The 27,821-nt window shown below is 49.4% G+C and overlaps 1 protein-coding gene across 5 annotated transcripts in view; it reads right to left on the bottom strand.

The window, feature by feature from the left end:
• Positions 1-27,821, bottom strand: part of ACSF3 (acyl-CoA synthetase family member 3) — a 77,579-nt gene that overhangs the window by 23,969 nt on the left and 25,789 nt on the right. For 3 of the 5 annotated variants that reach the window (XM_062628970.1, XM_062628973.1, XM_062628972.1), the window contains 4 exons: positions 23,320-23,474; positions 22,676-22,821; positions 17,257-17,369; positions 3,667-3,793 (listed from right to left, as the gene is read on the bottom strand). In XM_062628970.1, the coding sequence (XP_062484954.1) occupies positions 3,667-3,793; positions 17,257-17,369; positions 22,676-22,821; positions 23,320-23,474 (541 nt within the window). The remainder of the gene's footprint in view (positions 1-3,666; positions 3,794-17,256; positions 17,370-22,675; positions 22,822-23,319; positions 23,475-27,821) is intronic. The other 2 variants (XR_009966691.1, XM_062628971.1) reach the window with 2 other exon arrangements.

Consider the following 27,821-nt stretch of genomic DNA (forward strand, 5'->3'; position numbering starts at 1 on the left):
TTTGGGATAAGGCGAAGCACAGGGAGGTCTGCAGAGGCTTCCTCATGGCACACACATGGTGTTTGCCTCTCATCCCGGAGGGAGGAAGCACAGGTTTGCAGTTGTTGCACTGAGCACTTGGTGTTTCCAAGATTTCCCTAGAAAGAGAGCAGGGTCTGCATCACTCTTTTTTCCTCCTATCATGGAGGGAATGACCATCCTCAATGTGAGGTTGTTTACCTGGAGGACACAGTTTCACAGGAGAAAGGGGGATTTTAATAAAGGAGCTGTCAATCAGAAAGGAAAATGACAGCTGCCATGGAAGTGTTTGCTCTGGATTTTTTTTGTGTTCCTTTACTAAACCCCATGATAACTCAATTTACGGGAACAGCAACCAGAAACAAAAGAACTGCCCTGAAGAAGGTACTGGAGAAATAAATGACCTGCAGCCAGAAAAGACTTAAAAACTCAAGACTCCTTTGTGAGCCTTGCATTGCAGGAAGCACCCCAGAAAAATACCTGATGGAACACTTTAACAGGCAGCTTGCAAGGTTGCCCTCGCCATGGGGACAAGTATGGAAGGGAACTGGCACTCAGACCACAGAGCCCCATGCAGCAGCTCCAGGTTAACTCCAATCACAAAACCAAAGGAGGGAATGAGCTCTGGTGACTCTTGGCTTTGTGTGTGTAGCTGGAGGGTATGTGCAGAGCCCACATTCAGTGCTTGGCACCCATCCCCACATGCCCCATCTCCATGTACCACCCTAGAGCAGTGCCCTTCCAGGGACAGGCTCCCAGTGAGGTGCAGCACAAGCAATATGCTGGGATTCCCTCTGCAGTGATTACTCTTCATTTGTGGCCCGCCGGGTTTTCAGATCACCATTAACAATAACAGCTGGGGAGTTCCTACACTGATTCCAAGTTTACCCTCTCCAAAACTCATCCCTGCTGCAGCTTAGTGCACATTCCCCCTGACCTCAGAGACATAGGGGACCTGGTCATTGCCTGCAATCACACTGTCATCCTTGGTGGGGATGCATACACGGGTCTGGCAGTGAGAGGAACACCATCGCCTGGGTTTTGAGAGCACCATGTGCGTGCATTCAGCCTCACCTCTGAAACACTGACCTATATGATATGCAAATGGCAGACGAAGCAGATTACAGCCTGGCAGCAGCTGGGCCTTGCCTCTTTTGGGTTCTGCCAGTACGGTCCCAAAGTCACCATATGGTCCCGAAGTCACCCACCTCTGCTTATCAGGGGTAATTCACGCTATAGATCCCAGTTGCTATGATGGGACACAACCTCCTCGTTTCCCTCACCACAGGGACACTTGCCACCTCTGAATGATCTCCAGAGGCTGTCACAGTGGTGAAAAGCGAGGGACAATGTGGCTTGCTCACAGCACCACTGGCTAAATGAGGCTTGGGGAAAAAAATAGCCCCATTGACCTGACATCCTTGAGAGACAGAGCAAGTGGTCAGGAGAGGAAGGAAAGGAGAGAAAGGCAAAGAGAGGAGGAACAGGAAGGGGAAGAGAATTAAAGGCCCCCCTAGATAGCTGTGGGAGACACTGGGGAGGCAGCCTGGCCACTGGAGCACCCTCCAAGCCCCCCTGCCTGTATCTTCTCCCCCCTTATATCTAGCTCTGAGTTTTGCTCAGCTAGTGAAAGGGTTAAGTTTAATTTATACTGATTTCTATTTAATATCATTCTCTCCCCGTAGGAGCCAGCAGCTGTGAGCTGATTGTACTCTCTCATTATGCAGTCTGTATCACTAATGGCCTGTGACAAAGGCATGCCATCTTCCCGGCCTTACCCCCGAGAGCCAATTAAACACACATACTCCCTTCCTGTTTGCAGCGCATTACAATGAAATTAAACTGAATTTCAAAATCATTTTCTCCTAAAGACATCTCTTTGCAATAATTAATGCATGCTATTCCTTTGCATCTGAAATAATCATCAGGAGTGGTGACTAAAAAAATTTTTAAAGCTGATTGCCCTGCACACCCTGTGCATCGCCTGATGATGCTCCAGTACCAGCCCATGCTACGCACCCGGGATGGGGACCCGTGGTGACACTGCTGGCAGGGCAGCTCCATGTCTGCTTCGGGATAACAATGATAATAAATCACAGCTTCTTCAGGAACCATAAATAAATAAGATTACACAGAAGGCATTAGAAATCCAGCCTGACTCCTGACACGATGGCACTGCTAACACACAGCGAGAGGGGAATGGGGAAGTTAGAGCTGTGTCTGTGTTAAGGTTCAGCAGAAATGAGCCATCAGCCCCTTCTGCACTGGCAAGATTAATTGGTGGCTGGGCTTGGTACAGCCTGGCTTCACCCCACTGCTCAAACAGCTCCCAGCCAGTGGCAGGGGCAGCAGGAAGGCTGCTCACTGAGATACCACCCAGGAGCTGGGGACAGAGCCTGCCAACGCATCCCATGGCTGGTTCAGTGTTTAATCCATACTGCAGAGAACCTCTGACTGAGGAGGGCCTCTGACCGCTCACCACATGCAGGGTGGGAGGCATAATTTGCAGCACATAACTTATTCATGGCCTGTCACATCTATGCCAACTGGGAAAGCTCTTCAGCCTGGTATGCTCCTGAATTTGTTACCCCGCATGATGGGCACAATTAGCCATTACGAGTTCTCCTCTGAGAACTTACTGTCCCAGCCACAGCAGCTCCAGGTATGGACAGTCCCAATGGCATCCGCTGCTGTAGTGGGATAATGGGATCTTTATTCTGTCTGCAAACATTTGATAAAACCTACCATGGCACACACAGGCCCCACCTGCAATAGGTATTAAGGTATTCTCTTCTGGTCAAGTTTTATTTGAAAGAAGCAAACACCACAGGTTTTCCTATCCCTGGAAACATTCTATGTTTCAGAAACTTCCCTCTCTTGAAAGGGAAAGGAAAACCCAGACGGGAAATGAGAAAACCCAGGAAAAGCACCATTTCCTCTGCATTTCCACAACGTATCACATAAAAATAAAACAAGCCTCGGTTTCAAATTAAAAGGTCTCTTTATTTGGATAACTCAGGCTTTTCACTATTGCAAAAAAATGGTTCTGGCAATTTCAGAACCTCAGCCTAAACCTGAGGACACCTGCTGGGATTTTTCCTCAGAAAGCTCAGCATTCCTTCAATTAGTAGTTTCTGACTGACAAATGACAGTCCCTTGAAAGGCTCCCTCATGGTCCCCGACCACCCCACGCAGCCACACTGCCCATGCTCATGCCTTCAATCCTTTAACTAAGCCATGACCAGGAGGACAAACTCCCCTGCAGACACCATGATGGAGGCAAGAGGGGAAGCAGGATGGATCCCCCCTCCTTGGAGCTTAGTGGGGGTTTTCCACTGATGCAGTCCTTGTATAAGTTAAACTTAACCACATTTTGCAAAGTTTAAGTCCCCAGAAAACATTAAACATCAGTATATTATGCTCGCAAGCAAGCGACCCCAAACATACCCCATCAACAGGCTACTTACAGCAAAACCCCTCCTTGAGCCTGGAGTTCTGAAGCGCATCCAACCTGCACCCCCAGCTGGGCTGTGATCCCCCATCTGCAAACCCCCCAGCAGCCAGGGAACCCCAGGGGCTGACCCATAGCTGCTGCCTCCTCCTCCCCTCGCTGCCCTTTGCCGTACGTGCAGGGAACCATCCCGGTACCTGTTTTGAACCAGCCATCTGGCGTGAAGGCATCTGCTGTTTCTTTGGGTCTGTTCCAGTACTCGCGGAAGACGGAGGGTCCCTTCACGAGCAGCTCCCCTTCTTGTCCCTCCAGACCTGGTGTCACCTAGGACAAGCACACAGTGAATGCATCCCAGGGAGTGGCAGTGAGAAGTTGTTCTGCAGCCACATCGGCTCCACCACCTTGCATCGGCTCCCCCACCTTGTGGTAGGGGACAAGCAGGACCCATGCACCGTGTCTTTCCAGCCTTTCCCAACCTCCAATGCAGCCTGCCCACCTGCACCATGTCTTTCCTCAGATGGAAGGACTCACCAAAGTGCCTTTGACATCCAAAAGCACTGGAAACATACATATGTGTTGTATGAAAACAACAACTTCCATCCTGGAACCACGGTCCAGGCAGGCTGATGCCTTCCAGCTGCTGTCAGAGGAGAGGTCTCATATGCAAATATGCAGGAAATACTCTTGGAAAAGGGTCAAGAAATACTTTGGGGAAAGGGATGGTTCTTTCTGACCCCTGGATGGCCTGACGCAAACCAGCTTCACAAGATTTCTCTGCACCCTGCCTCTGTCAGGATTCTCTCCCAGGAAATAATTCTAGGTAAGGGAAGCACAGCCCACTGTCCCACACCTGAGAGATCAGATCCTGGTCTGGTGCTGAAGGCAGCAGCACCACTCACCCTGGATGTTCAAGATATGCAGTGTCCTCAGGGATAAGGACCATCCTCCTACCCTCCAAAGCTGGGTGATGCAGCAAGGAGGGCAGCCACTGTGAGGCACGGGCTGACACGCTCCTGTGACTCTGCCATACTGCTGTCTGCTCCGTTTGCCTTCCGAAACTGCCAACCTATCATTCTTTTCTTCCTCAGGTGGCAGCAAACATCACTAGATTTGTTCTTGGGGACACTCGGCTCCTTTCAGGCCCACTGGAAGGTAATGGCTGTATTGACAACACGGGACCCTGCAAACCCACACAGGCAGGTTTCCTATGGCAACAAAACAAACATCCTGCTGTTATGGAAACTGGAGAATTGCAGGAAGGTCACAGACTTGCCTGACATGGCATGATATCTCATCTCCCCTGCACACACAGCTTCGTAATCGTACGGAGGCAGGCAGGCTAGGAGATGAGGCACCAGAGAGGCACAAACTGCTTATGCTAACCTAAAGTCCTTTTGCAGGGAAGATGTGCCAAGCCAGTGCTGGGATGGGAGGTCACCCCAAGATGTGGTTTTATACACTGCTCCATCCCTCTGCAGAGAACATCCCCGTAACGGGTACTCCGAGCCTCTTTGTACTTGCTCTGCTGCAACACAGATGAGAAACATCTGGGACCCTGAAAGCCAGCAGGGCCAGAAACACAGCACGAGGGGAGGTGGTAACAGCAGATCTGGAGCACCGGGCAGAATCCCAGGGCAGAGCAGGCTTCACTTGTCTGTGCACCCTTTGATGGAAACAAAACTCCTCTAACGGAAAATGCTTAGAAAGCTTGTTTTGAGGCACAATTTTTAAGGTGATTTCTTCCTGATGTCCTGCCTTGGAGGATGAGGTGACAGAAGGATCTCTGCACTTAGAGCCCAGGTGCTTCTGCAGAATTGCCTGGATGACTCCACATGCCACAGGCTGGGCTGAGCGCCCAGAGCGCTGGCTGTGCATCACCTCCACTGTCTGGAAGATGCTGCAGGAGAAAAAGGTCATTAATGCTGAGCCACGGCAACGTGGGGAGCTCTCCCCAGGGGATCTAAAAGAGGGAGCCTGAAGACCAGAAGACAAGCAGGACAGCACAGAGAAACCTGAGCTCCAGCAGAGCCAGAGCCTCAGTATATGCTGCAGCCAAAGGGCAGGAGGCACAAAGCCTGTGTGGCAGGGACATGGTGGGTGATGCAGAAGGACTGGCAAAACAAGGCTGCAGTGCTGTTACAGAGGCTGTATGTACTTTTAACAAGGAAGCTCTTTCTCCTCACTCCTTTTCCTGCTGGCCCAGCCATAACATCACAAAACAAGCAACTTCCCTGAGTAACCCAGTGCCCCAGGTACTCTCAGTTCCAATTATGCCCATTGGGTAACCCAGCCAGCAACACCTCCCCTCTTAGGGGAAACTCCACCCCACTCACCTCCCTCCAAACCCACCTGATCCCATCCAACCACCTCAGCTAGCAACAACTAACTATCAAAACTGCCCTCAAATTACAGGCATTTTATACTACTGCAAGCCTCCAAAGTCAGTCCCTTTAGTTGTCAGGCTGCTTCTGACTCCCCCAAAAGGGCTGCAAAAGGGGAGATGGAGGTAAGGATGGCAAAGACCTGTGAACAGTTGCCTGACCTTCACCTACAGATCCTGCCAGATTGTGTCTTCTGGTTGTCAGCACTGAACCCAAGAACGGGTGTAAATTTGGGTACTAGAATGTCTCTAGCCCTAGCCCAGCCTTGCACAGGCATCACACAGTGCCAGCCTGCACAACCCACACTGTGCCCCAGCTCAGAGCAGCTGAGCTGCCCCAGGGACCAATCCTGCACAGTGTTTACCTGCACGCAGCATCGTTTTGTGTGAATCAAGCCTTGAACCGGCTCCAAATTTCTTGTCATATCAACTCAAATTTTGGCAGCAGCTCAACCCACATCTTATCTCGAGCAGAGCTCCTTGGCAGCAGGCACCTCCCTGTTGTGTAATTTAATGATGTTATGGCTGGCTTGCAAACAGTAAAACAGAAAGGCCGTGACGTTATCTTAATAGGATTTTGCTTGCTGCACTTCGACTGTCAGTGCCACTGCTCCCCGGTGTAGCAGAGGGGACACAAACCACCCCGGCGCCAGCAGCTTCTGCTGCTTGCAGACAACATAAATTAAAATTCAGGGTTCGAGGCATTTATCTCCTACAACCCCTTGCATCTGATCCCTGTTAAACTCCCAAAGACACCAAGCTACGCGGCTGATACCCGCTTTGAGAGCGCGATTTTGGTGGCAGCAGCACGGCCAACGTCTGTGCTTCCTTTCTGCAGCAAATCTCAGTGGCACCCATTGCTGATGCACTGGATGGACGTCGCAAGCAGCTGCTGAAAGCATCAGATTGTTAATTGCCCAGATATCTCCTCTCCTTGCTCCATACTTTAATGCACTTTTCAACTGCTTTAATGCATTTGAGCAACTTTTAACACCCAGGCATAGTGTGCTCCTGAAGGTTGCTGCCTGATAGCTTTCTGCTGGACCAGCCTGCATACCAGATAAGATTCCATTTTCCACGCATGAAAATAAAAGGTTGTAATAAATCCTTTGAAGGACTAAAGCTGGGTGATTCTAAAATGTGTATTTTCCCTGCTTCCATTTTACCTCTATTAGGGGGAAGCGAGGGTGGTTTGTAAATAGCTGGGAATCCCCGCTTGGCAAGCGGCCCTGGGATCTGTTCAAAGTGGCCATTTGTTTTCTTGTGGTCTCTGATGGATGGTGCCCTGTGCCTTCAGGAACAGCAGGAGAGGAACTTGTAATGGACTTTAATGGAATTAGGGGCTTTTATGGAGGTAGGCTCTCAGCGGCGTGTCTTTCGCTGGGAAGAAGGGGAGGCATGGTGGATTCCTAAGCATGTGGAAGACACAGGGTGAAAGCTGTAAGGTGAGGCTGTGAAGGGAGGTAATACCTTGTTACTGGGCTGATAGGATTGGGAGGACGACAGACAAGCTCTTCAGAAAAGAAACAAACACCTTCCTCAGGTGGCAAACAGGTTTTGGAGAGACACATTTAACTTCTACCAGACCTTTTCTTCCTCCTGCCCCCCCCCCCCCCCCAAATAATTATCTGAACCTCTCTCATGGGTGAGCAAAGGCTGTGAATCAGAGCACCTCCTATCAGGAGGGACCATAAAAGGAACCCTGCCACTCCTGCACCCCAGAAATGTGAGGCAGCACATCTACTGAAGAGCAATTTGCCTGGATGGGGTGAAGCGGAGCAGGACAGTGCGAGGGGCATCTTCTGGCACTGCAGATCTTGTGTACCACTTTCCTTCTACTCTTCCCTACTTACACTTCTGTCCCTGGGTCCCCACTCCCCATTCCACCCTCCTACCCAGCCACAGCCTGACTCTTCCACAGTCCTTGCTCCATGAAGCCTTGTTCCCTGCAGCCAAACCTGCTCCTGCAGCTCCCACCACCCTGGGCTCCGAGCAGCCCAGCTTCCATCACACCACTGCTGCCAGAGCAGGAGAGAACAGCCTGGGGTATACATGGGGTGGGCACCACCACTGATGCAACCAACAAACTCAGAAGCATCTGTGTGGAGGAAGGAAATGCTTCTGCAGCCCTGCCTCCTCTACCACAGCTTGGAAATGCTTGGCATTTTTCCCCACCTTGTAAATAAGTGATTACTGTGATCAAAATAATTAAGCAACCTAGCCTTTTAAGTGAATAATAGAAGACAATAATTTATATGTGTGAGGTTTATGGAAGTGATGGAACCATCTTAGCAGTTCTCACAGAGTAATAACTTTTTTTCTGTCTGCTTTAAACATATCATTATACAACAAAGCCTGAAGAACGGCTCCACATCCCACTCTGCACCCCAGGGTCAAGCTACGGAGCCGGGATGCTCTGCCACACTCACGACCCCACTGCTGCTAAAGCTCACCTGCCATTTCTAGACGTGCTCCTTCTCTCTCAAAAGACCACAAATTCCCCCTTCAGGATTTTGGTGGCCAGGAGAGTGCTGCAATACAGCAAGGCTTTGCTCCAACACAGCATCCAAAAGCTCAGCCCCCCTGGCCTGGAGAAAGCATGGGAGCTTGAGAAGCCCAGACTCTGCTTCCAGACCAGGCAATCATGCTGCATCCAGGACTGGTGTGGTGGGTTGATGAGGGATGTAAGGATACGCTCACCTGCTTCCTAAAAGGAAGCTGGAGACCAATAATCCACTTGGCAGTGCCTTTTAATCACTGTCTCCCTGGGCCGTATTTGAGTGGATGTCCTAGAGGTGTGAGGCTTGCTAAAGCATTACCAAATTCCCAGGCAATCTGAACTCTCACGCACATTCATAATTAAAAATTCCCTGCTAAGTTGCATGGTTTTGTAAAAGCATTATCATTCCTCTGAGCTCCATGTCCTGCAGCATCCTGCAGAAGGGTAGCAGGAGGCAATTTAGACACAGAACAATTTTCCTCCTGCTGGAAAAAGGCAGATTTCTGTTCCTCAGGGACACAGCATAGAGAGAGTGAAAAAAAAAACCCAACCAAACAAACCCTAAGCCCAGGCTGTAATCTACGAGGCCACATTTCACATCTGTTTTTGCAATGTTAACTTTTATAAAAGGGCTGGGAATAACACAATCAATTTACTTTTCATTTTGGAGGGTTATAAATTTAAAAGCAAGGCTGGCGCACGGTTGAGCTAGAACACTGAAACTCAGTTTCAAAAAACCTAACCCTCTACTTACAGTAAATGTTGCTCCACTGAAAACAAAAGTGAGTGTATATCTTTTTAGGCAGTACTGAGTTTTGAAAGTTAACAGACTGATTAACTCCAGATGATCTCAAAAGAACCACAGAAACAAAATACCAAGTTTGGGAAAGGTCAGTCCTCTCTGCTATTGTTCTACAGACAGAGAACTTCTTGATCTATATTAACACCATAAATTAGATGTGTAACACTGTTCCAGAAACACCAACAACTCTCTATGCTGCTGCTCTCATCCCTCTTGTTTGCAGGCTTCAGAAGATAATAAACAAGGCGAGATGTCAGCACATCTTCCCACTCCCTCAGCTCTCTTCATTAGAGAAAGGCTCCTGACGTGCCCTCACAACGCCTGCTCTGATTTGGTGCTCAGGGGCAGGCAGAGGACCAGGCAAGGATTCAATTAGTGGCCCACCTTCAGTTCGTTTTTCATAAGCCTCACTCAAAAGTTCAGGTCAGCAAGGCTGTGATGTGCTGTGACTACAGATGAACACACTGCCCGAGAAGCTCTAATTGCTTCCTTGTGCTAAGCCATCCCGTGGTGGCCAGCGCCTCCTCCCTTTGGCTGGAAGCACTCTAGGGCAGACACTGTACCTTTTTCTTCTGGCCTCTGTGCTTTATCATCTCCCCAGTGTGTCCTGGCCTCTTTGGCAAACATCCCCAAGATGTGCTACAGCAGCAACAGCCTCTGCGACCCAGCAGAGGTCCAGAAAGCGTATCATGGGAGGAGGGAGGTTGTAAGCACATCTGGTTGAACCCACAGCTCAGAAGGACTCAGGTGTGCAAAAATCAAGTAGAAACAAGAACCAGCGACTGGGCTGTCAGGAAAGCTGCTTTCATCCCATGTCTCACAATAGCAAACATAAACAGCCCGGTCTCCCAGGCCCTCTTGGCACAAGGAAGGATACAGAAGGTTGAAGACCACGAGCAGCATGATTGATAGGACCATAGAGGGATGAACCTACCCACCCCTTGTCTCTCATGCTGACAGAACCAAGACTGCCAGTGTGGTGAAGGATACAGTAAGGTCACATATCCTAAATCTTCCCCCTGCTACAAGGAGGAATTGAAGCATAAAACAATAAAGAGATGAATAGAGATCTTGAGAGTGCTATGACAAAGGAAACACTTGTGGATAGAAGGTTCTTCTTGACAGATAAATTCAAATTCAATGTGCAAGGAAATACTCTTCTGGGATCAAGGCTGCTCCCATGGTAAGAAAAGTTTTCAGCTGAGAAACAAGGGGACATGATGCTACCATGATCTCCTCCTCCTCTTTTCTACCAGGAAGAAAAAAAATACAACTATGGCCCATAAAAAATCCCTAAATCAGAGAACAGACAGAAAGAAGGAAGGAGATATAAATACACATGAGAATGAGATATACTGAGTTGACTAAGGAACTGGATGTGATCAATGAGAAGCAGTTAAAATGTTTATACAATAATGAAAGCAGCCTGGGCAACAAAGTGGAGAAACTTGAATTATTTGGGCAGGTCACTGAGGAGATGAGAGGAACACAGTGAAACAGAAATCATAACTGGAATATATACGACTGCAGTGTCCAGCACTGTGAGTGCTTTGGAAGAGTTTCTGGAAGAAGCTGAGGCAAATGGAAAATAGGAAAAAATGCAGCATGAATTTACCAAAGATGGATCGTGCCAGAAAACCTGAAGACTGATGTCCCAGATAGAAGAAAAGTAGTAGACATAATCCAGGCTCCCTTCAACAACATAATCCCTATACTGCCTGCCTGGGAGGTGGCTACTGATGGGAGAGATTGTGTGGCTGAGGGGCAAGATTCCTGAGATGGGCAAAGATCCAGGTAGAGGTGATGAAGCCCAAAGCATCCCAATGAACCCCTGTGGTAGCCAGCCAGCCTTGTCAGCCAGCCAGCAACCCTCCATCACTCGAGTTTCACCCTAGGTTCCAAGTAACAGTCTGACCCAGAACCACTGACTTGCTGTCCTGAGGAAGGCATCCAGTACCACACAGCACATCCTGCACCTACAGCAGCAAGCTGCTGATGGGAGATGGAACTGAGACACTGGAGTAAGGTTCACCATCCAGAGACCCACGGGAAGCAGCAGTACATGAGGTTGTGATGCAGCAGGGACAAAAATACGTATGAAAACCAAGAAAACAGATGAAAAATTGCACCATTGGGAGGAGATGTTCTAGAAGTATAGAAGCATTAAGGACAAACTGCTTTCAGTTGAGGTCTGATCCAGATAGAAAAGGAAGAACCCGGGGTGGCTGCTTGAGACAGCCAGAGACAGGACTCCCTGGCCCTGGTGCTCACATCCCTACCAGCATCCATACTTGTCCATTTCCAGGAATGCCTGGCACGTACCTATCTCTAGCCTCAGGAGCTACACATGGGATCATGGTACATTCACACCAACTGTTTAAAAATACCTGGATGGATGAGGAGGAGACAACCATGCATAAGGGGTACACGTGCAACAGCACCTCCATGCAGCATCTATCCAGAGAGGTGGACCCAAGTCCACAGCACCCACAGGCAGCAGCAAGGAAGCACCCAGGAAGCCTCCAAGACAACCCCGGCACCTCAGTGATGAGTTCCCCACTGGGTTCTCTGGGTATCTGGGATGAACATGAGTGAGGTGGAGCCATTCTGGGCCCCTCCACAGGGGCATCAATGGCCAAGGCCTCCGGTCATAACAAAGGGTGATGGTGGCAGCTGCCCCCAATGCCGCAGCCCTGTGGAGGTGCTGGCAACCAGCAGCGAGCTGCTAGCAGATGGCAGGGACACAGGGGACATGGGGAGGAGGGGCCAGGAGATGCTGGTGGCTTTGGGAGGGGATGGCCGCAGCCGAGCCGGTTCCCGTCCAGGACGACAGCTTGCATATGGATAAACAACGAGCTAATTACAACCTTTGGAGGGTGGGGGAGAGAAAAACCCGTGGCTGCAGCGTCCTCCTGCTGCCAGCTCCTGCAACCCATACGTCCCACACGGCTCCCTTTGCAGCCTCAGCACGAGAAAATTACTCACCATAAAAGCCCTGGCTAGAGCACTGCATTAGATACAGCTGTGAAACCATTTATCTATTGATAGACCCCTATTGTCAAGGACTGGGGTTTGGCTTTCGTGCGAGTGAGCAATTTGGAAAAAAAACAGAAGAAAAAAAATAAAACCCAACAAAAATGACAACCCAAAAAAAAACCCTACCAACCAACAAACAAACAAATAAAGAAGGAGAGAGACAATACCCGACAGCTTGCAGGGTTTCCAGGCCTCTGCCAGCTGGGAAGCTAAGCGTATGAAATATGCATTGCACTGAACAAAGCAAACTGAAACATTCAGCGCTGGAGAGCTGTAACCCTTTCCTGTGCGCTGGAGTCAGGCATGGGAGAGTGAGATCCTGGGCTGCCAAAAAGTTAAGGAGAAAAAAGACCAGGAGAAAAAGCATCCAGGGCTCTGGGTGAGGATTACTGAGCCTGCCTGTATGGTCAGATGGACTCAACAGGCAGCTGCTTAAGGCAGGTTAAAAGTTTAGGGGCTGCTTTGGATGCGAGCGGCTACAGGAGCAATAGACTCAAAGCAGACAAAGCTCCTGCTGTCCCCTGACATCCGCTTCCACACCTCTGCTCCCCAGGGATGTATGGGAGGAGAAGCACTTCTCCAAGCACTCAGAGGACAGCATCTCTTCAGAGGACCACGTTCTGTGTCACCACACTCCTGCAGAGGGAGAGGTGGGGGATGCTGTGTCAGGGTGCAAGCACTGCAACTCCAATGGGGAGTGACACCTCCTGCCCCACCACAGGTGGCCCTGTCCCACAGCATGTTGCAGAGCATCCTTGGCTGGGAACAGACCATGCAGTGAGGGGATCTCATCAGGCTGGAGCACCTTTCAGTGTTGGCAGTGATGATGCAGCTTCAAGCAGGACACAGCTGACAGCCTCATGGCTTATGGGTCTGTGTCAGCTCAGGAAACCAGCTCACGGCCCAGGGTGCAGCAATTACTACAGAAGCAGCACAAGAGCCAGCTAGAAAATCTGTGCAAACTGGATGCAATGGAGCACAAGGCTCATGAGAGCTGCAAGATCGAAGGGCTGGAGCACATGCATGAAAGGAATCCAGCACTCTAATCAAGGGCTGGGAGAAAATGAAGGGAAGAACAGAGATCCAGCAAACTTTCAGCTAAGTAGATTATTGATCTTCAGGGTGTGCCAGAAACCAGCTTTGCAAATTACAGCAGTCCCCTGCTGCAAGCTCAGGCAGTTACCGGATGGCAAAGCAGAAACGCTTCCTACCTCCCCGCTCCCACCACCCACAGCCTTCCTCTGCCACCACCACGATGCTGCCGAGCTCCTGTTTGCATCTCACTGCAGCAGGACGTGCAAATGTGTCTAAAGGGTGACAGTGTGAAAGGAAACGGAGCAATGCCCCAGCACCTAATGGGAGAGACAGTGTTAGTGGGGAAGAAGCAGCTCGGGCAAAGTCTGTTGTCTGCTGTTGTCAGGATGGAGCAGAAGGCAGAAACCTCAGCCCAACGCGAGCCGGGAAGGCAGTGACCTTGCAAGGCTCCATACAGCAAATGATTTCCTTGGCAAAGGCAGGTGCTCTTTCTGCTCACAGCCACGAGGGTTTCTGCACAGTGGAGCCGAGGTGTGAACGCCTCACAGATTGCCCTGACAATGCGCCTAACCCGCCGGCACCGAGATCACCTGCAAGCAGGAGCTGAGAGCCTGGTGAGAAGAGATGGCTTGCAGCCCAGCTCCTACTGGGGTGCTCAGCATCCCACCAGATCTGCCACACCATGTCCTACATGCTGCCAGGCACAGCCCCACGTCCCCACCGTGGCCAGGACCAGCTCTGGGGTGGCAGTTTCATTATTATCTGTGCAGTGGCACAGATGTGCGCCGCGCTTTCTGTGTACAGAGAGAGATCCCTGCCCTGAAAGTTGTGTAACTGAAGCAGACGGCAGGCGCTGCCTGTGCCGGCCCTGCTGCCGGGAGGTGTTTATTTCCAGCAATCCATTACGTGACATTTGGGACTTTTTCACAGTATCAATGCCAGAACAGAGAGAAATGCCCAGAGCAGCGATGAGGCTGCAGATGCTCATATCAAACACAGGCAGAGCGGGCGCTGAGTGGGCTGTGTGCTTTCTGCACCGGCCTCACCATTGCTGTCCTTCCACACGGACCCCGCTGCCTTTGCCAGGACCACACCAGAGACCTACTTAGGTGCTGTAAGCCTCAGAGCCCTCCTGCAAGGGAGGTGAGGCCAAATACGCGTGTCCCTCCTCATAAGAGGCAAGGAAAAGGCCATGTCCAGTGGCACGACCAAGGCAGGGAACATCGACAAGGTATTCTCATCCTGGGGACAGCCCCTTCACCATGGAGGAGCTGATCTGAAACAGAGCCAGACCTTTCCTTGCCTGGTGGAGCATGATGAGCATTGGGCCTGTCAGATCCTCCTTGTTTTAAATAAATTCCACTGACGTACTCTCTTCTGACATAAATTATTAACCAAGCATGATGCACAGAGTGTGCCAGCAGCAGCATCTCAGGGCAGGAACAGGCAGCAGGTGAGGCTTTCTGCCTGCAACCACAGGTGTGAATCAGTGAAATGACACTGTCACTGGGACAAGAGGTATGCCACCACGGATGCCACCTGCCCATGCAATGGAAAGTCACACTCCATACACAGACCAGACAGAAGCCAAACTCCTGGCATCCCCATGCATCCATCTGTGCCAAGACACACTAAGAGCAGGGACCGTTTTTCCCACTTTGTCACAGCCCTTTTGACAGTCCCAGGGACAGAGGCAGCAGATCCACTCTGCTCCTGGATGTCCTGGAGCAACACAGGAGCCACTGTCACCTAGTGTCACTCAGAGCAGATGGGACCGTTTCTCTCCCTCAGCCTGCAGAAACTCTCAGTTAAGCTGGGACAAGGGGCGAGATGGGTTCAGAGAGGGACCAACCCCTCAGCCAACAACCAGAGGCAAACTCTACCACCTCCCACACCCTCCCTGGGTGATATCTTGAGAATTCACCAGAACATTCATAAAACCCCCAAGGGATAGCCTGACGGAAAGTCAGCCGTCAGCCAGGGGCACGGGGCCAACACACCAGTGCTGATGGGAGCCCCTGGGAGCACCATGAGACATTGCTATGGAACTCAGCGGCCCGCACTGGGGGCTGAAGAGTGTATGTGACAAATGGATGGGATAAAAGGGCAATTCCTCTATCCCAAATATGAACTCAATCAGCCTGAAGCCAGAGAAAATAGTTACGTCCGTCAGAAACCTCAGAGGGTGGTGGGCTTCCAGCACCAGACACAGGTCATCCGGGCTCCCCTTCTTCTCTGGTCACTCAATACAAACAGAAGGAAGGGGAAGAAGTATTGAGCAGACAAAAAAAAAAAAAATTAGGGTTTTTTTCCTCTTATAATTCAGAATAATAACAAACATCCACATTTCATCCTGGAAGTAGCTGCACTATGGGGATTCTTGTGTCTAAGACCCAATTCGTAAAGAGCTCACGGATCCCTTAGGGTAAAAAAAGCATTATAGGATCATTATTAAAATGGACACATTCTATTTCATGTCTCAGTTCCACACAAGTGGAAAAAAAAAAAAAAAGGCCAAAAGCTAACTCCAGGATGAGGGGACAAAACCATGAGACGTAACACTCATCCAGTGAAGTGATATAAACAGGAAGCAGCTTCCTATGTGTTGAGTGCTGCACCAGGGCAGCCACCCCAGGTCTCCTGCTTTGCTCACTGTCCAGCTACACCACAATCCCTGGCCAGAGCGGTCCCTCTCAGCTCTCCCCTGGGCTCATTTTGTACGTCTGGGGTGGGATGCAGTGCTCTGTTTTGGCATCAGGACACAAAAGGCAACCTGCTGCAGCCTGACCACAATGCACATGGGGCTGCTTGTGGTCCCGCTAGCTCCTCCAGCTGCCAGCACAGATAACCTAGAGGAAAAATGGCTTTCTTCAGCCTTTCACCAGTACTTAACATCAGCAGCATCTCTGGTATTCCCTGCTGCAGACCAGGAAGCTCCTTTTGAACCCTTGGCATGTCCGTTGCTAGATGATGAAGCTATTTCCCCAGAGGAATGAGTGAAGCCACATATTTCAGGTTGAATCTCACGCCTGTCTGTCTCCCACCCACACGGTGCACACAACTGCTGGAGCAATTTCTCTCACGCATACAACATCCATCTACTCAGCTGAGCCTGTACATCACCTGGCTATTGATCTGCCAGAGGCAACATGACCTGCACCGCAATGAGGGTGCAAAGGAGATGTGGCAGGAATGCAGACCTTGCTCAGCCATTTCTGTGGGGAGAGAAAGGGGCTGAGGCAGCAGGATACCCTGGATGTTGGGCTGGGGGCTGCTTCTGCAGCAGGGAACACACAGCACCCCAATACAGGGACAGTTCATAGGGAAAAGGGCTCAACTGCTTCATCATCATGGACATCTGGGACAGCAGAACTGCTGCTGCAGATATCACGTGGCTGTTGGAGCTCGGTATGCAGCTGGACCTTCATGGAAACCTGATGAGTTCCCCCCTCATCTGTTTTGAAATGAATGCAACCCCCAAGGCCACCAGTCCTGCCCTTCCAACTCTCACTGCTAACCCCCTGACCAAACCCAGTGAAATAAACACAGGGTTAGAAATCACTCATCCTCTCCTCCAGACTGCAGATATTTAGTGACTCTTTGGAGCAGAGTAGGGTTCACCTGAATTCCCTTCTATGCCTTGTTTTTACCTTCTGCAGTAGATTTCAACTTTTTGTCCTGCCTTTCAAAGGCCAGAAACTGCTTAACTCATCACCTTCCTCCAGGGCATCAACAGCCTCAGCAGATACAATATCATCTTATCCCATAGCCCTTGTACCACAGCCTTCACCTTCCACTCCCACGCAGAGGGTGTTATTCTCTCAGATGTTGTTCATCTATGCAGCAAGGACCACACTTGTGCAGTCTGCAAAGTAACAGGGCTATAGTAACACAAAAAAAGAGACATTCTAAAAGCATCACCAAGTTCCTGGAAGTAACAGCAGTGCCAGCTTCAGTCCTTGAGGCTTCAAAGAGCTGGGGAGGAGAGAACTCATGAGACAAGTGAAGCAGTAGAGAGCATGGATGAGCACTACCTGTGTGCTGTCTTCATCTCCCTGAGCATGGATGGCATAGGAACGAGCACCACTCTTCAAGGTCTCAGTGACAATGCGCACTTCTACCCCTGGCAGTGGGGTGCCCACAGAACCTATGAAGGAAAACAGCAGTGAAACAGTGGACAGCCTCTGGGAAACAACAAAATCAAGGATGCAAAAGAGCAGCTGCTCGTCTATCAATGGCATCTGCAGACTGTGCTGGCACTAAAGAACTTCCTAGCAGGGGGTTATCCTTCAGGAAGGCTTCGATCACATCATATGTCTGCATGCAAATGTCACTGCAGTGCAACACGCCGTTGTTCGCTGAGCAGGCAGTGTTGGAAATGCCTAGGAAAACAAATGTGTCTCCAGCCCTGAGCAGTCTCTCTTGGCCGGTCTTTGAAGACATCAGCACAGCTTCGTAGCCCAATAATGAAGCTGTCGTTTTGTAAAGAAAAAAAAAAAAAAAGGCACCATGAAACCTACACAAAGACGTGAAAAGAAAGAGCACAATGATTACTACAGTGGCTCACTGCTTCTCTAAAGCCTGGATTTGACAGAAAAGGCAAAGGCTTAACAGTGTGAGAATTGCAAGGGATTATCTCAGTTTTATGAGACATCAATACACTGTATATAAAACATCACAGGAGAAAAGCAGAGATCAAAACCACATCATTCTTCCACAGGTTTCAATTTTCAAAGCCAGGGAATCTGACACAGTGTCATGAACAACTGCTTTTAAGCTCCAAGCTGGTTCTGCTGACCTAGAGCTCCCCAACCTGCAGTCTGCAGCATTCCCACCCTTTGGTTTAGTGCATGCTTTTCTTGGTGAGCATCTGAAAGCACAGAGGACAGGACAGTTTTGTTCTTGTGACTTTTGTCTGATGAGAGGCTCAAGGCCCAGCATCAACCAGGAGCTGAGGGCATCTGCTGGCTCAGCAGGTTTCCCTCTGCATCTCAACAGCGTGAAACCACTCTCAGTGCAAGATGAGACCCATGACTTTCATCCCCTGTGACTGGGGAGAGAGACATGGGCATAGAGCTACCTAGGGCTCTAGAGGACTGCATAAATCTGAGCTTAAATCAGTAAGAGATCTCTCTATTTTAAGCGATGATCAATTCCCCCCCCGGAGAGCCTCAAGCTGATGATGCTTTCTAAGTCAGCTAGGCTTGACATTGCAAAGTCCTTAGATCAAGGTGTGCAGGACCTGAAGCTCAGTATTGTCTTCCCCTTGTCATCTGTATCTGAGACATTTGGGTTCAAGTGGCATTTTCCCTATCCTGGTCTCATTCTCCTGCTCAAGCCCTGGAGATGTGGTATCTGTGACATCATGATTTTGTTTGCTACATTGGTCAGTTGCCATGGAAATAGATATGTCATCGTAGCCCAGATTTATGGCATCCCTGCAGGATCAGCTAAGAGCAGATGGGCTATGAGGGAGTGAGATTTTATTGCAGTGAAACTACCCGAACAATTAGCAAATCTGGCAAGAAATAAACAGAAAGCGACGTGGCAGTTCTGCGATGCGTGTCTGTTCAGCTTGAAATTGCCTTCGGCATTCAGGTCACCCAACATGCATCCAGGTCCTTCCCTTACGACAAGCATCACTTGGGCTGCTCTTATTCCATGGGCAGACACTGCCAGGAGTCAGAGACAGAGGACTGCAGCAGGGTGAGGAAGAAGCATGAGCCAGAAGAAATACCTTGAGGTACCCTGCCAAGGTCTTTATGTATTTTAAACAGTCTGGTACCTGCCATGGTAAGCTCCAGGATGATTCAAAGCATGTAACAATGCACAGAAAACACCCTCAATGTTTGCATGCCAAGCTTATGAAGCCACCTTCTGGATTTCTATAGGAATATTTTCTCCAGTGAGAAAAATGCCTTGTGTGAACAGCCTCCAACCTGCCTGTGACACGTGGCAAGGGACAGCAGGGAGATGCTGCAAAGTCAGTCTCATAACGCTCATGGAGCGAGCAGTAACCAGTGCAACGAACCACCGTGGGCTCTCACAGACTTGCCATCTCTGCAAGCTTTCAAATCAAGATCAGATGGATGCTTTCCTGGAAGATGCTTCTTCCCTGTATGGAAGCTACTGACCTCAATGAAGGAATGTGACTGATTCACAGGCAGTAGGACTCAATGACTAGTGCCCACTTCCAGTCTCAGCCTTTGAGAATGAAATATAAAAGATTAGCTGAGTGCTGCCAAAGCTGAAGACACAGAGAAGGCAACATGTCCCCCTCACAGTGTTTCAGATCACAGTTACAAATACAGCTCCATCAACTTATTTTCTACTTGGCTAATGTAAAACTAACACATAGAGTAAGTCCCTCATAGAGAGCTGCCTCCTTGTATTCAGTCTGGAAAAGGCTTTCTGGTATTTAGGAAAAATTACAAACCTGGAAACCAACATCTGCAAAGGCTGAAAATGCCCACAACATTGATTACAGCTACGTGAACCCAAGAGCGTTAATAAAAGTCATGCAAAAACAATGACTAGAGCTTCTCAGGCCCATCCACCATATCAAGACACATGCCATGCAGACTTCAACAAGTCACCAGAAGGTTGAGCCTGTTCCCTAAGGAACAACACTGGAAGTCCTAGCTTCACCCAGACTGCAGTCTACAGGTGATCAGAGGGGGTCTACACTCAGCACTCACTTCCTTTAGTCCACAGCCATGATCCCAAGGGGAAACTGGGAAGAAATCCCTGCTCTTTCCCCTCTCTCTCCCTCCCAGCTATCTCCAATTTGAATGTTAAGAAATGCTGGCAGCATGCCTGTGGTGTCAGTTCAGCCGACACCAGCCAGGCTGCAGTCAGGAAGGAGTGACACTATTATTCTTTCACCAGTTCTCCTCTGTTTAAAAAAGTTGTCAGCTCTTCCCAGATAAATTTAATTGGCCCTGCAGTCTGTGTCCTTCGGTATCTGGTTACCTCGATGCTGTTATGTGCAGTGGTGTCCTGGGAGAATTGAAACAGGCCAACGATAAGGCACTCAACGATCTCACTGTCAACAATACACGGAGTCCCCGCTGTAGGAGCTATTAGCTGCCTCTGATCTAAACCTCCAATTAAAGTGGTGATTAGGCCCAGTGAGGCATTCTCCATCCATGAATTATTCATCTCCCTTCACAGTAACAGCACCAGGGGGATTAGAATGAGAGCTGGTGAAAACAGAGGCATTTTAAACAGGGTTTTAACCATATACAAGCAAACATTTATCTTTCAAATCTTTCATCTTTTCTTCTTCTGGAAATTAAAGCCCACGACCCTTCAGACCTGTGCTGTGGGTGGATAATGATGCCACACTGCCAGACACCAGTGGTGACATGGGCAGGCTCCAAGGACTCAACTCTTCCCCAGCCACACCAAGTGGGTGGAAGAAGGCAAGGGAAGCCTCAGGACCTCTCCTCAGAGGCTCATGAAGCAGTAGAGAAGGATGTGTGCTGCTTCCATTGCAGGAGAAATCCCCTGGCAAGTGTGAGGATCCCTGGAGTTATCTGCAGGGTAAAATGCCATGCCTGTGGTGCTCCTTTTTCAAAATACAGCTAGTAATTGCTCTGGCCAGGCTGCAGGTCTGAGGTCACCTCTGCCTAGCACCTATCAGTGCTATCTGAGGTCTTTTCTCCAGACACTTAACTCCTCCTCCTAACCATTCTCTGTTCCCAGCCCATCATTGCATTTGACTCTCAGCTGACTCTCTTGCACTGGACACTCTGTGCTACCTGGTGACCTTACATCCCAGCCTCTAATGGGGTAGTATATCAAAAGCTTTTTCAAGGCTCCAGTAAATGATGTCTCAGCTTCACCCATCTGCTTCCCAGCTGACACTTCCTGAAATAAATTAATCAAGCCTATTCAATTATAGACTTCTTTCTGGAAGGTCTCTCACTGATTCACACCTTTGTGAGATGCTCCTCTCCCTCCCCTTAGGGCTGCAGCATCCCCTAGACAGTGGCTGGAATGACAGTCAGACAGCCATTACCCACAGGCCCTCTGCTTGTAGCTGCATGAGAGGATTTGTTCCCACCTCCTCTGCAGACCCTGGTGCCCTCAGGGATTCTGCCCCAGCTCTGCCACCCAGCTCTGAAACAGAAGCTGCCTTTCTGAGTGTCAGCATCTGTCTTGACTATGTTACTTTCAGTCTTACTTCTTTTCTCCTCTTGTCTCCTGGGAAATTTCTAGAGTCTCCACTCATTTCTCCTCCTGAAGGCGAATGGAAAGCAAATATAACCATGGCATACAGACATTCAAATGATCTCTGCACCATCAGACGGTGCATGGGGCATATGGAGAGCTCGAGCTCATGCAGGTGAGAATTTTGTTTCCCTGCCTGCTTCTCTCTCCTGCCTGCAGGACTGGGGCATCTGAAGGAAGGGAAGACTGGCTGAGCTGGGATAGGGGAATGACAGTTACTCTGCAAAAGTAAACTAGAGACTGTATTTCACACTAGCCCTGACCTGTTCTCAAGCTGAGGAGCCAGTGTGGGGCAGCTATAGCTTCTCATCCTGTGCAATCTCTGCAGGGGCACAGCCTCTGCATCCCATGGGGTGCTGTGGGAAGCCACGATGCCCTGGACAGCCCCCTGGGTAGCACTGATCCCCCAAGACACTGGAAACCAAGATGATGCATATGGTACCATGCATATGCAGACAGTGTGTGGGGAGAAGGTGGCATAGTGGTGGGCTGGGTTGCTTGGCAGACAGATGGCCACGTTTTTAACCAAAGGGAGGGTGGGGGCATTTCATATTTTGAATGTTTCAGATCAATTTCTGGGTAGGTTACATAAAGTACAGATATTGAGAGGAGGCATGAAGTGTAGCTAAGAGAAGTGAGGGAAGACAAGGAGAGAACAGAACCACAGTGTACAACGAGGTGTGACAAGTTCTAATTCCTGAAGAGCCAAGAAACATGCACTAAAATAAGAGTGAGCAGACATCCTATTTTAAGTATTCAGTACTGATCAGTTGGACAAGAACTGCTTTGTGGAGAACCCTGTGTCAACACCACACATAAATACAACCCCAAAGAGCAGGAGCCGATGATGCAGTCCCATCACAGTGCTTGAGCTTGCTAAGACTTTGGGAATAATAAAGCATCAATATGGCCTCTGCCTCCTGGATAGAACCAGGCTGGCTGCTCAGGTCAGCATACACCACTGCAAGCTCTGCACACACAGCTTTGCCAATCCACCATGACCAGTGATCCCAGGGAAACCCATCAGCTAGTACCCATGCACCCCTATCCCCTACCTGGCTTCCCAAGGCCAATTCCCCTACCATCATCATTCCTACTGTAGCCTGCTCCTCAAAATGACAAATGGCGATTAGGTATTTATTCCCTGTGATGAAAAAAGACAAGAATACTTCACAGCCAAATGCCTCCAAACAATGTGCACTCTCTAGAGACTCCTACCTGGGACACGGACTCCATGCAAAGGGTTAGAAAGCGCCATCCCAATTTCAGTCATCCCATACCTCTCCAGCAATGTGTGCCCAGTGATGCTCTTCCACTTCTCCAGGACAGGCACAGGCAGGGCTGCTGAGCCTGAAACCATTAACCTGAGCAAGGAAACTCATGTAAGAAAGTATTCAAGATTACCTGTGCTCCAGGGAATTGCAGTCTAACACAGGGTTACATATAGTCTGCTCCTGCATAAAATCTTAAGACAGAAGCCCTCGAAACCTTTTAACCAGTAGCAAAGATGTTCCTCAGAAGAAGATTCTCTGCCTGAGATTCTCTGTCTGATATTGGTTTTATGTTAAGACAGGACAGCCTCCTAAAAGAGATACTGCAGTACAAGCTTGGGTTGCAGCACAAAGTCCTCAGTCTTGAGTTATGTAGGGTGACACATATAATGAGCACGCAGACCCCTTCTGGCTTTACCATGCAAGAGTGGCTTATAATTAAATAATGTCACCCTTGTCCTTGTCAAAGAGACACTAAAGCACAACAGCCAGCACTGCAGAGAGGTGATGCTGAAAAGCAAACTCATCAGATCCACCATGGAGACAGCCAGCCACCAGCAGCCCCTGCCCACAGGGGCATTGCTCACCTACCTGATGTTCTCTTGGCAAAAGGCACGCACAAAATCCTGCACTTGTGGCTGAGAGAAATGATTGTCGTAGTACTCTATCAGCTTGACATAGATAGAGGGCACTGCCATGAAGACACTGATTCGGGGAGCTTGAGAGCTTAGAAGCTTCTTCCAAACCTAGAAAGGAAGGGAATATACATGTATAAAAATACACCTCAATGTAGAGATTAGAGGCAAGCGACTGTCAGCGCTGTCAGTGACTCCTCAGCACCTCTGAAGAGGTTCATAAGTGAGGACTCTGCAAATGCTTCACAGGGCAGTGAGCTCCACCACTGCTCCTTCATACGGTGCAAGGGGATGCTGAGGTACAGGAACACAAGAGGCTTGTCCAAAACAAAGCCACCCTAGGCTGCTCATAAACAGTCAAACCTCTGCTGTCTGAGACTTCTGGAAAGCACAAACAACAGGAAGCCCGTTGTGTGCACCTGATCCATGCCCAAAACAATGGCTCCCAACCTTCATCATGCCCTTACTGCCCAAAGCACAATATTCAATTCTCTCATCCCATCAGCAGATCACCCATCTGCTTTCACGCACAATGAGCACTAGATGATGGAAATGGCATTTTTCTGTACAACCAAGAATTTGCTCACAAAGACTTAAACTTGTGGCAGAATCAGTTAATTCCCTTAATATGCACAGCTCTTCAAAAGGCTACACAAAGCCACCAGCTTATCGAAGCACGCAGCTATTCTTTGGGAAGACACTAAGCCACATCTGAAGAACACAAGACAGTTAGGATCCCACAGACTCAAACCTTTAAGGGAGAAATGCTTTTAAGACAAATGGCAGGGCTGGGAAGAGAGAGATCATGCACTGGAACTGGGAGTGAGACTCCACTGCAATGAAAACGGTCATCTTCTGATGAGTTGGTGCAGAGAGGCATGCCCTCAGCAAGCTCAGATCACCCATCAGAAACTGCAGGTAAAGCATCTACAGGCAGGAGACAGCAGTTATCCAGGAGGGCCACCACACCAAGCGCACTCTTCCCAAGAGGAATGGTCCCTGTGGGACAGATGTTTTCCAGCTGTAACTCCTGCTAACCTGTGGGAACTACAAATGGAGGCAAATTCCAGGAGCCAGCTCTGCTGGTGGAAGGGTGAAGACAAAGTGAACCTGGCTGCTGCCCTGGCCAAGCATCCCCACCTGGGAGCAGTTAGCAGTGGGTGAGAGCCATAAATACTGCAACTGGGCCCATTCCTTCCACACCTCCCCACTCTGCTCCCTAGGTGAGCTCTTCCCAAGACAGGAACAAAACAAAACCATCAATAAATAAAAGGCTACAGTGACAGCCACCTCCTTCCTTTCACTCTGGCCCATGCCCCGTTGTTGACAAATGTATTTCCTAACAGCTCCTGACAACGTGCCGCCTCTCCCCTCCCTGCCCGTGCATGCTCAGCTGCACAAAGGCATGTGTGACCACGAGAAAAGGCAGGAATTGATTGAAGGTGAACAAGTGATTCTCCTTCATGCTGTCATTCTGCCCCCTTTCCCTCCGTCCTTCTCACTCAGGCTCCATTTCATTACTTTCTACTTGGTTGCGCCAGTGCCGCCTCCTCCTGCGTCTCTCACTCCACTGCTTCAGAACAATCAACTCCTAAAAAACACCACCACCACCATGTTGTTATTCTTAATAGAGCAGGACACATCCAACAAAGGCACCAGAACACCAAACAGAAGGGAGTTGATGCTACCACCCAGCCCGGAGATGGTCCTCAATGGTGTGAGACAAATACACAAGGTGGAAATCACCCGGAGACGCTGGGAGCTAGGACATGAGTGCTACAAGATCCCCTTAGCATCAGGGAAAGCAGAGGAGGAACATGACTTGCCTGGACCAATGGGTGAGATGCCTAGAGAGAGAATATCACACTCCCTTGCAGAAACCTCACCTACCAGCATGATAAAACAAGCTGGAATAGGCATAACTGCATTTAAGAAGGATCTAACCCTACCATACTTTTCCCAGCCTCTTTATAGAATCACAGAATCTTTTAGGCTGGAAAAGACCTTTAAGATCATCAAGTCCACCCATTAACCCCACACTGCCAACTCCACCACTAAACCATGTGTGATCCATGATTAAGGCTCAAGTGAAGCTACTCCTAGGGGATTACATAGGGACCATCACTCTTCAGACACAGTTCCCCAAAGATCCTTTTCTCTTCAGTCCCCCAGTATCTTTCCCACTTGAGGCAGCAGAACGGACAAGGACCTTTTCCAGTGCCAGTGGTGATATACATGGATCTACTCTCCTCAGCCTGGTGCTCCTGAGAGCCATTGCCTTGGGCATGCAGAGATGTATGACAGCAAGCAGGGAGCAGAACTGTGCTGGAAGAATTGAAGGGAGACAGATGCTCAGAGCTGTTTGACCCCGGCTGCGTGCTTTTTGTTTTGGCCTTCACAAGTCCAGAGCAGCTGTTGGGAGCAGAGGCAGACTTCCAGTCTGTCCATGCCGCAGTTATTTTCACATGGATTTGGATCTGAAAAATGCCAAACCAATCACTCCAAAACACAGCGGATGTCTCTCGCACCCCAGAGCCCCGTCCTCACACGCCTGCTCAACTCCTGCTCTAGATAAAACCCTCACTACCACCACTCCAAACACAGGGGCAGCTTTTTCTGTGTCAGCCCAACTCGCCCCAGCAACAGCCCCTTCCTGAAGATAAGCAGCTGCCTTTGGATTTGTGCCACCAGCTGCCGGGGCGATGTGCTGACAGCCAAACATCTCCACCTGCTCCGCTCCTGCTCAGCCAAATCTGGATCTTACCCATGTGTTTTAACAGTGTTAAGCACCGAGCTGTGGTACAAAGCTGGCAGCCCCAGGCTCTCCACAGCCCCTGAGCTGTCCGGAGGGCTTGTAACTGCCTAGCCAGCTGTGACAGCTATTTCTGTTTTATAACTATAACTTCACGGTTTCAGAGAAGGATCTGGGAAAGTCTCGTTACCTGGGACTAATCAATCAATCCTGGGGCTTGGACAGGCTCATAGCAAGAGGCCAGCTTTGCCCTTCTAGCACACAGCATCCTCTGACACTGTCAGGCTTAGAACAGCACAATCAATCTCCCCCTTCTGTTATCCCATGTGTCACCGTCACCACATCAATTACATGTGGTATTGGCAGCCCATCATTTCATTTTATTTTGCTCACCTCATACCTCAGTGCTCCAAGTGCTTTTAAAAAGCTATGGATTCTGGAAGCAAACACAGCATTGCATGCCAGGGCTGCCAGACTTTGCACCAAGCACTCACCGGACACAAGGGAAGCTCCAGTATTCCAATGGAATGTTCAGGAGATGGACCAACATTCCTTTTAAGGGTTAGGAACAAAAAGTTTCTAATTGGAAGAAAGCAAGAATAGGAACAGCTTCCTACCAGCAATAACAGCAGCAAAAGGCCAGGGCAGGCTTACAGGACAGGGCTGCCTGAGCCAGCAAAAGAAGTGGGAGACTTTCTGTTCCCAAGAGCCTTCCCATCATCCCAACATTCCTGATTTTCTTCCCCTCCCACTGCACAAAAGCGTATCTAGGCAATTCCAAGGACTGGCCAGTGAGTTTTTTGCCATCAGTAAATGAAAAAAAAAAGGAGAAAATTACACCAGTGGGTACAAAACAACCCCAGTGAGACACAGCTTAGGATTTTTCCCACGTATTCCTTCCGGCGCACAAACAGCATGATGGTGAACAAGGACGCAGGAACATGGCAGCTGCTCCAAAAGATGGTCACTCCATACAGCAACCTTCCCAACCAGCCTCCAGATCTGCTGAGGTGGCCTGAAGCAAGAGATGCGAGTGCAGAGGAGAAAAGGGAGATGCACAGTGCTATGAACTAGACAAAAAACACCAAATCTACCAACACCTGTGCATCTTCTAACGCAAAGAAAGAAGATGGCAACAACCATTTGTACATGAAAACCTGCAAGACTTTGCCTGATACAGGACTCCCAGAAGCAGCCAGAAGAGATGCAGACAAAAGCTGAAAAGGAAGTGAAAGTCCAGCATAGATTTTCCCATCAGACCACAAGCCGATAATAGACAGCCTGTGCTGCTGCCTCTATTGACAGCTACAACAGCTCCTCTCTTCTATAAAATTATTGTATCATTTTCACTTGTTATTGAATTTTTTAAAGCCTTTTCAAAACTAACAATACCCCTAATGCAAGGTTAAATCATCCCTTTACTTCCCTTTTGATCAGGAGATGGGTTTGTGTTTTACATTGATCGCTGCCATGTGGGTGGCACCACAAGTGAGGAAAAGGGCTGCCTGCAATTTTTAGTGTCTGTGAGAGCAACAGGCAGTAACACAGCTGCAATCAAACCAGCTCCTTGCTCGGTGAGACCCTCTGCCTAACACCGAGGTCAGAAAGCTCCTGTAACTCTACAGGAGCACCAAAGGGATGCCAGTTTATCCCCAACAAAGGCAGATGGGCACGGCATGAGATGGGAGAGCATCAAGGGGAGAGCT

This window comes from Pezoporus occidentalis, unplaced genomic scaffold (genome assembly GCF_034315485.1).
Source record: "Pezoporus occidentalis ecotype Australia unplaced genomic scaffold, CSIRO_AGI_Poc_V1 ctg326, whole genome shotgun sequence".
NCBI classification, from domain to species: domain Eukaryota; kingdom Metazoa; phylum Chordata; class Aves; order Psittaciformes; family Psittacidae; genus Pezoporus; species Pezoporus occidentalis.